Below are 12,051 nucleotides of genomic sequence, written 5' to 3'. Positions count from 1 at the left end.
TGGTGATTGAGCAGAATCAAAGACAAGCCATGCTTCAAGAATCTCCCTGGCTGGCCGTGATCTTCTTCTTCCTTTTTGAACATGGAGAAGCCAAGATTACCTCACCAAATCTATCCGAAAATGGTGACAATCTCAGCCACAACTCATTTTTATTTTAGTATGTTTTCTTGTCATCATTGTGATGGTCTTTAGGCTTGCTTTCTCTTCCTTTCGGTAGCTCATTTTTGCTTCCATGGCTACCAATATTTCCTGTGTAATAACCGAAGAGAGAAAGAAGTGAGAGAGAAGAAAGAATCTGAAGAAAAGCAATAGTGGTTAAACTAATTAATTGAAAAATAGCTTGCTTTTGCTTCCCTTAGTTGGCGTGTAGCAATGATGCCCTTTAGTCAAATCAATCTTCTCTCACTTGCTTATATTCCCAATGTTTAAATTAGCTTTGAAATCCTTTCAGGAAGTGTAATGGAATCCGTTGGAAGCATTTGAGGATTTGTTTTTCTATGCTTCATGGATTCGGACATAGCATGAGAAACACTCATGGAATTGGGCTTGGTTGTAATAATCAATAAGTTTCTTGACCCAATAATAACATTTGCTTTCCTGATAAAATTTGGAATATGCATGAAGCAAATGGGAAAGCATGTAACACACTTGGGCTTAGAGCAATCAAAATCATTTGGGCCCAAGTAACATAAAGAATCAGATCAGCCATATTCATCATATATTTTTAAAACCAAAGGCTGAGAGTAATTGGGCTTGCACCAGAAATTTGTTTTCGGCCCAATATTAAAACCTGTATCAAAATTATTTAATCAATATATATTGAATGAAAAATTCAGATTAATAATTTGCAATTAATTAATTTTAATAATGTTTAGTCATCACAAATATTAATTTAGAGTTTTCCAAACTCATCAGTGTGCATTGTGTAGCTTGAAGTTACAGTGTTAGACTGTTAGTGTTATGCGAGATATGATGGAAATTGGAAGAGAACAGTGTCGTTTTCGAACAGAGGAGATCAGAGACTATTTTGTCCCCTGTTAGAGTTGTTAAGGACTATTTTGTCTTCCGTTAGAGTTGACGGAGTAAAGGACCTAAGTGACTGACGGAGTCAATTGTTAGGGACCAATTGAATAATTAATTTTTGTTAGGGACTAAAGTATCTAGTTTAAAATTCTTTGAGGAACAAAATAGGTATATACTCTTATTTCTATTTAGTCTCAATAACCATTCATCACAATGAAGCAAGAAAGACTCCCAAAGATTGGAAAAACTACCAAAAGTACCCATAAAGTTTACGAATGCTGACAAAAGTACCCATAAACTAAGAAAATTAACGCTGTACCCATGAAAGATGGGTTCTGTATGACAAAAGTATCCAAATCCTAATTTTTTGCTAATTTTTTAATAAAATTCCTAAACCACCCCACCCTAACTCTATTCTATCGTCACTCTTTCTCTTCTCTTCTTCCTCTCTCCTCACTTTATCCCTCAAAAATCCTCACAAAGTTACAGAAACTCTCCTCCTACCTCCTCATTGCCGTCCGCCACCCACCTACTCCATTACCGCCAATCTCTTCCCCTCTCACTGCTTCTCCCTCTCACTATTAAGGTGACTACAAAAGCTTCATCGCACACCTGTGTCCCTCCTCATGCCGTCCGCCACCCACCTACTCCATTACCGCCAATCTCTTCCCCTCTCACTGCTTCTCCCTCTCACTATTAAGGTGACTACAAAAGCTTCATCGCACACCTGTGACCCAACCTGAGGAGAATGCTGCCGTGGCGCGCCTGTTGCAGCCGAAGAGAATGTCGTTGTGGCGCGTCTGACTCAACCGAAGAGAACACCGTTGTCGCACACCTGTGGATGGAGGTTCTGCCATTGACGATGTTACAGTCGGCCGGCGAAGAAAAATGTATTTCTTTTTTAAAACATTTTTATTTTATTTTTTTTCTTTTCAGAAATTGATTTAGTTACTACTAAAATGATACTGTTTTATTTTTTTTAAATCTGCTTCTATTTTTTATGAAGGCTGAGATTGATTTACAGAAGATTCAGTTGATGGCTACTTCTACTTTTGATTTTTGCTGAAATAAATTTCAAATTGGATGAATGGATTTGTTGATTTTTTATGGTTGATGACTTTTTCTATTTCTAGTTTTGCTAAAGTGAATTGAAATTAGATGAATGGATTTGAAAATTTATGTTTTGAGTATTTTTTGGTATTTAATTAATTTGGTTTGGGTATGGATTATAAACTTATGAGTAAATCGATTGAGGTCCGATCCTCTACCACCACCACCACTACCATTGATTTCGGTCTGGTTTGTTGTAGGAGTAGTTTGCACTCCATGACTAGAGTTGGTGCAAATTGAGTTATGAAAGGTTGAAAAAGTGAGTTGAGGTTGAGTGTAAGGTAGTTTAGGAATTTTATTAAAAACTCAACAAAAAATTAAGATTTGGATATTTTTGTCATATGGAATCTATCTTTCATGGGTACAACGTTAATTTTCTTAGTTTATGGGTACTTTTGTCAGCGTTCGTACTTTTGTCAGCGTTCGTAAACTTCATAAGTACTTTTGGTAGTTTTTCCCCCAAAGATTTTCTACCTTATATTCCACATTTTCATTTTTCATTTATTTTTTTTTATATTCCTAGCTCTCCACACTTTTATGTAATAAATGCATAATTCTCACAGGCAGAGCTGAATGTAATAAATGAGTCCCCTGAACTTGAATGCACTATGATATGGGCTATGGCAGATATTCCAGTTACATATGCATACGATACGAGTTTATAATGCACACCATGATCTAGGCCTTCACTTGTTGATCATTAGATGCTATTTAAGTTTTAATTTCAGAAAACATATATTTAAGAAGAAAAATTCATATTGTAAACCTTTTTTTGCTGCTCTGTTTAGCCAATGTGTATCAAACGATATAAGTGATTTAGAATATTGTTGAGGTGTTTGAAGGATGTCAAGCTTTCCACTTTCAGCTGCAATGTGAAGAATATTTGTTGAGATCCGTGTCAAGCATCTCGTCAAGCTCTGGACAGGGTTGTAAGAGTTCCTTAACCACCTGCACATACATACATGCATGCATGCATATAATATTCCTCAATGATTAAAACTTAGCAGCAATGATTTTATTTGAACTAATTAATTACCTTTATTCTTGTTCAGCATGGCTACTAGAAGGGGTGATGTTCCCCTTGGCGTGGCATATACCACTTTAATCCTTTAAAAATAGAACACCATTCATATCCGACAACAATATTAACAAGCTAAGATTCTATTATGTTCTGACTCATAGTATTTCCAGAGATAGATATGATGGATCTTTGTCTCCAGGGACTTCTACTCCTTAGGTTCGGCAACAAAAGGAAGGGGCAGTTGTCGTTCCTTCTCAGCAAGCGATGCTAGAAAGATAAAGCGGTAGTGAGAAATGTAGCGTGAGATCTTGCATGTAAATATGCAAGTTATAATCAGAAAGGTTGTGGCCAGCCAGGTGAGTTTGCTTATAACTGTGTAGATACCTGCCATGAACGCCAGAAAAAGTGTAACAACAGCGGTTCCTAGAAGCGGCAATGCCACCACCATAACTAGATTCAACAATTGAATCACACCGAGTCTTCCCCAGATGAGTATGATAGTGGCACCAGTGGAAATAAACATAGACACTGTGATGCAGAAGATGAAGAGATGGAACATGGCCTTGTGCAGGTTATCATCTGCCTCTCCTGGTACAGCCAAACATGCTGCCACCGAAGCTGTGATTATGAGTGTTGAGATCACACTCAATGACTCTACTGTGTCCTTGTGCCGCTCTGTTACAGAGATATTATCTGTTCCAACTGATTGTGGTCCTTTTGCACCCATCCATGTCAGTGACTGTGTAAGAACAACAGTTTTTCTAAGGTTTAGAGTTTATGATTTAAAGATGCAAGGCATGTCAAGAGGTTGAGATCAGAAGTATTACTTGCCTTTCCAATAGTCTGGTCAACTACTTGGAAATTTACTTAGCATATTCAAGCTGAAGCTTTCCTAGTCTTTCTTTATTCCATGTCCATGATTCATTCATATGCAAGTATATCTTATATATATTCCTCACTAACACAAAGTATATCCTATGTATATTCCTACTATCTGGCATTTTTCAATCAAGAGTTATTCTTCCGTGAATACAAATTTAACCCTTTATATTTAAGTAATCATATAAAATGTATAATGAACATTTCTAGCGTTGATTCTTTGGTTCATTACATTGGCAATATTAATTGATTATCATATTTTTATACAATTCATATTCACATACAAAATAAAAAAACAGAGAACATACAGAATATAAAAAAAGAAAAAAAGAGAACCACAAAATATATGATATTTGCTGTCTTCTTTATATCTCTTAGTATTCACAATATGCATGACAATAAGCACCTTTTTAACACAACATCATGTTTGGAACAACCGATGAAACTAGAATGCATAGTGCAGTAAAATAAACACGTGGCAAGCATACTTATAAACACTAGAATAAAAACACGGTTCATATCCAACAACAATAATATTAGCAAGCTAAGATTCTATGATGTTATGAGTATTTCCCACGATAGATATCATCGATCTTTGCTTGATGAGTTAACCACATTAAGATCAACCACATATTCAATATTGGCATTGAGGCTTTTTGCATTATTTATTAATACAAGCCATTTCTTGGCAAATTGCAAATAGAAAAACACATACTAGCATTGGTGGCATATAAAAAAGGATTAAATTACATTCTCGTGTGTATTTCTCCTTTATAACAATTTGGATGCAGAGAAGTCATTGTGCTTAGAAGTGACTGCATATTTAAGCATCTTTTGATTTACCATCATCCCAATTCCCAAGTTGAGGAGTTTTAAGAATGTACTTCACCACATCATGCTTTCCATTCTTTGCTGCAATGTGGAGAAATTCTTTTGCTGTATTGGTCAGAGAGCATGAATATGGCTATAGTGTGAGTTTAATGTACCAAAATAATATTAATGGATCTCTCATCTTATATACTCTTTACTTCTTCATGTATATTTCGTGACTAACTCGTTACATTATTCTTCACGTGAAGTCGATTGCACCGTTTTTTGAATTAGTATAAGCATAACATATTATCAACAGGCATCATGTATAGTGGAAAAAGAAATTCAAGACTAATGTAATATACAAAGATTATATGCTGGAGTAGTGTTTGGAATTTGAATGTCAAAAGTGGAGATCAAAATGGATTTTTCATAAAAAAAGAAACAGATTATTTGATGATATGCTCTTGATATTCACTGTTAATGCGAGAGACAGAAAGAGTAGGATTTTTGTTCTTTACTTGTTGAAAAGCTAAGCAGTTGGTTTGGTTATGCCTATAAAATTATATATTAACTGAAACTACATGTGATCTAGTATTTGATTGATCATTGATCTTAATCATAAAACATATAAAATCAACAATTAAAATTCCTGAAAATCTTTAATATATCTAAAATGCATTCAATAATATATAGATATTCTTTTCCATATACACGTATGTTATTGGAAACAAGAAGAGTGAAATGAGACATTGACCATAAATGAATTGTTGGAATTACTGTGAGTAAACGACAGGGCATGTGAGTTAGTGGAAAATGACAATTTGAGAGTTGCAGTGATCAGAGTTGAGAGAAGAAGAATCTTAGATATGTGCATCACAGCTCGTGCTGGCTTCAATATTCATTCAACATAGCCCGACACATTAGGCGGTGCCACCACCTAATCATTTCTGTAAGCTTTCCAAGTAACATGCCTTTTTATCCATTTCTCTTACCTTATCATTACTCTAATATTCTCACATCACAAATTAATCCTACTATATTATTATTCGTTTCTAAGAAAAGTATAAAAAGTTGTTTTATTATGAAATCACTTTCTCCTAAAATTAACTTCAGCAAAATCAAGATCACCATATGGATTCATTCTTGTTTGATAAGCACATGGGCAGAGTTGCATCATCTTCTGATCGTTCTCAAAATGATGTGAGGATTTGAGAATAGTTTACTGTGTCAAAGGGATTAGATCATGAATTGAAACACTTGTACATGTTCGTGTACTTAATCAATTATGAAATAAGAAATTAAAGTTACCAGCTATTATTAACCAACACAAAACCCTATCATTGTTGCACACACATGACGTATAGTGTCAGAGGGTAACTATTTTTCAAGTACCTTTAGTCACATGGGTTCAACTTCCGGGGCCCAGTCAGGGATAAAAAGGGAAAATTACAATACACAATAACACAAAGAATATGCACTTTTAGGGTGTCAAAAATATATAGTATGATGCGGAGAATGTCATGTATAATTTGTGTGCAACTTTAGGAAATTTGTTTCAATTAATCCACTGAAGCATGCTGCATATATATGCAAATTTCATTTTAGATTTCGGAGTAGACAAAATTAATGACTTAAGACATGATAATAATATTCTTTGACTCATCAAGTGGATTGCATCAAGTGGGTTGCACTGTGTGTGGGATATTCATTGCAATTGAATGCATGAATAAAGAAATTGATTTTACTTAGATAATTAGTAAACAAACTTTTGGCAGCGTTTGTTGAATAATAATGTACTTAACCATCATTATTAAAATTGGCACTACTGTAAGCTTATCTAGTGAGAAGAGCCGTATTATTTTAGTATTTCCTTTTTCTACGAGAGAATAATGCTAGTTTCAGCGATTCTTCTCATTCCCATTGGCAGTAAAAAATTAAAAATAATTCATTCTTAGATTCCTACACGTTATCAAGTATTGGTGCTCATCATCTTATAGAAAGTTGCTCTACTCTTTTGCCTATGTGTTTTTCATTTTCTTTAAGAAGGAGGATTCACCTGCGGGTCATCTAAACGGGGAAGATGTTTCATTTTTCAAATGATTCTATTTCGAGTTTAAATTATGTTTCTATCTGAAAGTAAAAAATATTATTCTCCTGTAAAAGTATTTACGTAAAAGAAAGTGTACTCGCTCTCCCGTCTTCCCTAAAGTTCGTATGTCTAAAGAATTACAATAAAATAAAATAAAACATATAAATATATAAGTTCACTTGCAAATGTCAATAAACAATTAAACATCTCCTCAGCATCGTTGAGTGGCATTGAGATTTGAGAACCAAGAGAGAAAGAAAACAAAAGAACAATCCATTTTCCTTGACAGTAATCACTTCAAGTATTCTTGGGAATATTATAGCTATAGTTTAAACAAGTTTTCTTCTCTAACCAAGATTGTCAGAAGTTAATCCACATTAATCTATTACTACTACTCCAACATTTTGACACAACTCAGTGTAAGAAAAGGATTATTTGCCTTAAGATCTAGGTTTCAAAGTTCAAATACAAGTAATAAGTATACATATCTAAACCATTACAATGATTACTACTTTAGTCCCAAAATAAAGTCTACTGCAAAATGAAAATGAAACTTAGATATACAAATTTAGTAATCTCCAAAAGTTAATATAGCTACCCACTCCCCACCAACTGGAATGACTAAGTCCAAAAAATTTCTTGAAACTGATGATCGTCAACAACTACAATAAATTAACTCAGCTACTCTGAACTAGCCAGTAGCCACACTCCTCCCACCATATTCTTTTTTCAAATAACTTTACAATGCATAATAAGCCAAGTGCATCATACTCTTCATTCTTCAGTATCCAGTAGGGAAGTCACAGGTACCATACTCTGCACGCAAATAAATAAATAATAGTAAATTAAAAATAAAGACCATGAACATAAAAAATAAAACAAAATGGCATCCCAAAATTCACCACAGGCATATATAGATGGAATCCAATGTAATCCAGACACCCCAGTCTGACTTTTTGACTGTGTCTTTATTTCAGTAACCAATTTTCAACGCCATTTTTTATTTAATGTTATCTTTTTTTAATTAGCTCAATTAGACAATTACCCTTTTCTTCCACCGAATTAGTAAAAGGCAATTTTTTTTTCCAGCTTCCAAGGTATGCTAATACACACTATCCAATAAAGCCATGACACGTCATTCTCACGAAAGATTCCCTCCCAACCCTAATCACGTGCCTCTCTTACGTACCTGCACTATTTCCTCACCCGCTCACGTTAGCAACCCGTGTCACCATCATTCTAACCTACACCCCATAATCATAACCAAAAGACAGAAAAAAAAAGTGGAAGGGTTTTTTATAGAGTACTCACTAGGCTCTTGCGTGACCACGTACGCCGAACCCCCAAAATAGCAGCTACCACCCGCACGCGCCTTCTTCTGATAGTAACTGTTGAAAGCGAACGACGCGTGCGCCACGAGCGTGTTCGGATCGTAACACGTGGCACCTGGCTGTATCGGACGGCAATCAGCACCTCCCTCACCACAAGCAAAATCTAGAGCCACCTGAAGCTTCTCCTTCTGCGCATCGGGGTTCGCTACGCACCAGGTGTTCGCCGCGCTGCTCTTTGACACGCCACCATTACCGGTCGACGGAGCAGTCACAGGGTTCACAGGAGTCGCCGGAGCTGCCGTAGACGGCGATGGTGACGTCGACGGACGGTCGTGATAGTCCTTTAAACCCTCCGTTGTGAACGGAATATCGTAAACCTTCCTCTCGTCGGGGTAAAACAGTCCAAAATTCCTCTCAGACGTGGGTCCAAATTTCTGATTCTCATTAAAAAGCGCGAATAAATAAACGGTGAGATCTGCTTTAGGCCTTAGAGGGGTCCCGCCACCTGTCAAGATCTTACGGACAAGATTTCCATTGTAAGCTGCGGCGTTCTCTACACTCGCGCCTACCTCATTGTTATCTCCCTTGGAGGGCCAACCCGTCTCCGTTACAACGATCTCAACGTCGTTGTACTTAAGAGCCGAAAGCGCAGCAAAAACGGCGTCTATTTGAGCGTCGAAAAGGTTGAAGTACCTCAAGCCGTTACCGGGATCAACCACGCCGGCGTTCTGTCGGAACAGTGCATAGTCCAAGGAGATTACGTCAGCATTGGACTCGTAAGCGAAGAAGGGGTACACGTTGACCATGAGGTAGGAACCGGTTTCGCGGAGGAACCGGAGCATGGGCTCGAAAACGGGTTCGATGAGTTCCGGTCGGAATGACCCGGCGGAGGAGGGGTAAGAGTTTCCGAGTGCGGCTAGTGCGATCGGGGAAGAGACCTTGATTTGGTTGTGGAGGTTGAAGCGTATTAAAGCTTGGTGAATGTTCTTCATGGCGGGGACTAGGAACTTGGTGGTGTTGCCCGGGTCGGCGAAGACCTCGTTGCCGACGGCGATGGCCTCGATTTGGGTGTGGGGGTGGTAGGCAGCGACGTTGCGGTTGACCCATGCAACGGCGAAGGAGAGGGATCTGGCGGCGGCAAAGAGCTGCTGGTTGGGGAGGTCGACGGTGACCTTGATGTCGGTGCCGGAGAGGGCGTGGAGGACGGCGGGGTCAGTGTCGTATACCTTGACGCGGTTGAGGCCGTTGGATTTCAAGAGCTGTACGACTTTGACGGCGGATGGAAGGTTGTTGGCTATGCGGCCGTAGTTGACGCCAATGGAGCCGCCATCTGTAACAGAAAACGGTTAGTAACTTACTTGCCCAGCTTCAGCTAGCTAGCATGTAACAGAAACAGTTATTTAGTTATATGTTTAGTTAGTTAAAGAAAGAGTAACAGAAAAGAAGAATGCTTGCCTGTGAGAGTGAGGAGAGTGAGGAAGAGGGAAATGGCGGGAAGAGTGAGGCGCAACATGCTCTGTTTTTTGTGGTGAACACTAGACAGAGCTTTGTTGGGAATGTGGGTGGGTAGAGTGTTGTTGTGTGGAGCGAGTGGAGAGTGTTGTTGTTTATGTATATGAATGGCGAAGGTGGTGGATTGTGAGGCTTTGAGTAGCACGAGGCAGAGCGAACTGGGTGGGACCCACCCACGATGAAAGAGAGAGGGAGCTAAAAGACGAGTGATAATAGGACCACCATGGACATGGACATATGGTTGCCATTACCAACCTGGCCTGCACTGCTCCAACGTCGTGCTTAGCTATGCCATGCCAATGTGCATTGCTAATTGCGAAAAGAGAGAGGGTGTACTCAATGAGAAAACGGATCCATGTTTTTTGGTTCGTTTACGACCCCACCAAAACTGGACCGTTACTAAATTATTATCATTTTTGTGATTCTTTCTTCTTTATTGTTAATTAATTTAATTAATTACTTCTTATTTTAAGCCAAAATCATTACATTTTTAGTTTTTGTTTGTTTTTTTAGTGAATTAGTAATAGAATAATTTACTTTTTGCATGTATAACTTAGGCTTCCATGATTATAAAATAGATTGTCGTTTATATTTTAAAGAGTAACTCTCATTCTAAATAATGTTCATACTATATATTAAAAGTTTTATATCTCTTACAAATAAGGTCTATAGTATTTATAAGTATGTAACATTTTTTTATCTCCCATCTCTCAATTTTAAGCTAGTATTAAAGTCTATTCAATATATAATTGCCTGGATTCAACATCGAATATGTTGTTGAAAAATCTCACATGCACGCTTCTCTTTGTTTTGTGCATGTTAAATTGACTTTATTTTTAAACTAAATAAATCATAGAAAGATTAAGAACTTTTTGTCAAAATTTTAAAAATATTTCTAAATTTTATTTTGTTTTAATTTTGTTTTATAAAAGTTTTCGATTTGTATCAAATATACTCTTGATTGTTAAATTTTTAAAAAGGTTTCAATCCAACAATAATACATAATAAGTTAATAACTGTGTCTAATTTACTTGTGTTAAAGGTTGTTATTGTAAAATTATTTCAATGATCATAAATTTTTTGAAAAATTAACTGTTAGGATAAATTTAACGTAAATTGAAAATTTTTAGAATAAAATTAAAAATAATTTAAAATTTTTTTGCATATTTTAAAGACAAAACATATAATTTACCAATTTATATTTTATTAATCAAATTTTATCATCTTCCCCCCGAAAAGGAGATCGAAAACGAACTGAAGCAGCCAATAGAGTTAATATGTTGAGTAGGATATATTTGTTCATTTGTCATTGCGACACTAAAATTGTGAACTTCGTGAGGCAATGTTTTAGAGGGGCCAACATCAAGCGATTAAAAAACAAGTAATATTTGAGATTGTCAAAATTTTGTGCACCAAAGAAAATGAGTGCCAAATTTTCATAATGAATATTGACAAATCAAAGCCCGATAACTTTTTCTGGAGAGCCATACATCACTGAGTTCGAATAAAAGCTCATTTTCCAAAGATAACCATAACATATAACATTGACTCATGGCCATGAGCCCATGATCGTTTGGATAAGTTTGCTTTATACTCTTTTTTTTTTTTTAATTAAAGGAGATTAATTGCGGTAGTTTTTTGTTTGTCCTCGAAAGGAATTTGATTTCTATGTATTGAACCTAATTAATGATTATATTGGTATAACTTTTTACATAATAAATAAGACTCCACTTTTGCTAATATAACAATACATTGTTGGATACAAGTATAATTTTTGTTAGGGGCACTCTACTATACAGATTGAAGTGGTATAGAGAGAGTATAAATTCTTTTTATAGTTATTTTTTATTATTTTATTGTTATTTAAAATGTGAATCCTACCTTTATCAATTTCTCTTTCATCGTATTAAAGGAAAAATCTACAAACTTATATCTTTACCATATAATTCACTTTTTTGTTATATTATATTAGAGACTCAAGGTTTTTTTTAACCAACAATTGGCTAACAGAGAAGTGAATAGTGATGTGCAAATGTTAAGTAAAGAAAAGAAAAATTTAAAAGGTAAGATAAATATTGGCTGATTATTTACCTAAAAAAAGTTGGTTTTTCAATTTCTTTTTGTAATACTCACAAATGAAATAAAAAAATTTGTTCAAATATTTTTTAAATTTCTTTTTATAATATTACAAATGAAATAAAAAATTTTCCAAATAATTTTTAAATATTTTTTAGAAGTAGAATATATAATAATTTTTAAATATAGTATTTTAT

At 35.7% G+C, this 12,051-nt stretch overlaps 2 protein-coding genes across 2 annotated transcripts; both read right to left on the bottom strand.

Moving 5' to 3' along the window:
• LOC107606724 (protein ACCELERATED CELL DEATH 6-like) lies at positions 3,360-3,881 on the bottom strand. The gene has a single exon (XM_016308754.1). The coding sequence runs from the start codon at positions 3,879-3,881 to the stop codon at positions 3,360-3,362; it is 522 nt and encodes a 173-aa protein (XP_016164240.1).
• On the bottom strand, positions 7,299-10,025 carry LOC107608713 (glucan endo-1,3-beta-glucosidase 12). Its single transcript, XM_016310421.2, has 3 exons — positions 9,722-10,025; positions 8,247-9,596; positions 7,299-7,751 (listed from the first exon to the last, which is right to left on the bottom strand). The coding sequence occupies exons 1-3, from the start codon at positions 9,777-9,779 to the stop codon at positions 7,717-7,719; spliced, it is 1,443 nt and encodes a 480-aa protein (XP_016165907.1). The 5' UTR covers positions 9,780-10,025; the 3' UTR covers positions 7,299-7,716.

The sequence above is a fragment of the Arachis ipaensis genome, chromosome B07 (genome assembly GCF_000816755.2).
Source record: "Arachis ipaensis cultivar K30076 chromosome B07, Araip1.1, whole genome shotgun sequence".
Lineage (NCBI taxonomy): Eukaryota > Viridiplantae > Streptophyta > Magnoliopsida > Fabales > Fabaceae > Arachis > Arachis ipaensis.
The sequence above is the reverse complement of the archived record's forward strand: the minus strand, read 5'-3'. Positions and strand labels throughout refer to the sequence as shown.

Coding starts and splice junctions, on each gene's coding strand:
- LOC107606724 (XM_016308754.1), bottom strand. CDS start 3,881: ATGGGTGCAAAAGGACCACAATCAGTTGGAACAGATAATATCTCTGTA.
- LOC107608713 (XM_016310421.2), bottom strand. CDS start 9,779: ATGTTGCGCCTCACTCTTCCCGCCATTTCCCTCTTCCTCACTCTCCTC. Junction 9,597..9,721: donor CACTCTCCTCACTCTCACAG/GCAAGCATTCTT, acceptor TTTCTGTTACAG/ATGGCGGCTCCATTGGCGTC. Junction 7,752..8,246: donor CGTGGTCACGCAAGAGCCTA/GTGAGTACTCTA, acceptor ATTTGCGTGCAG/AGTATGGTACCTGTGACTTC.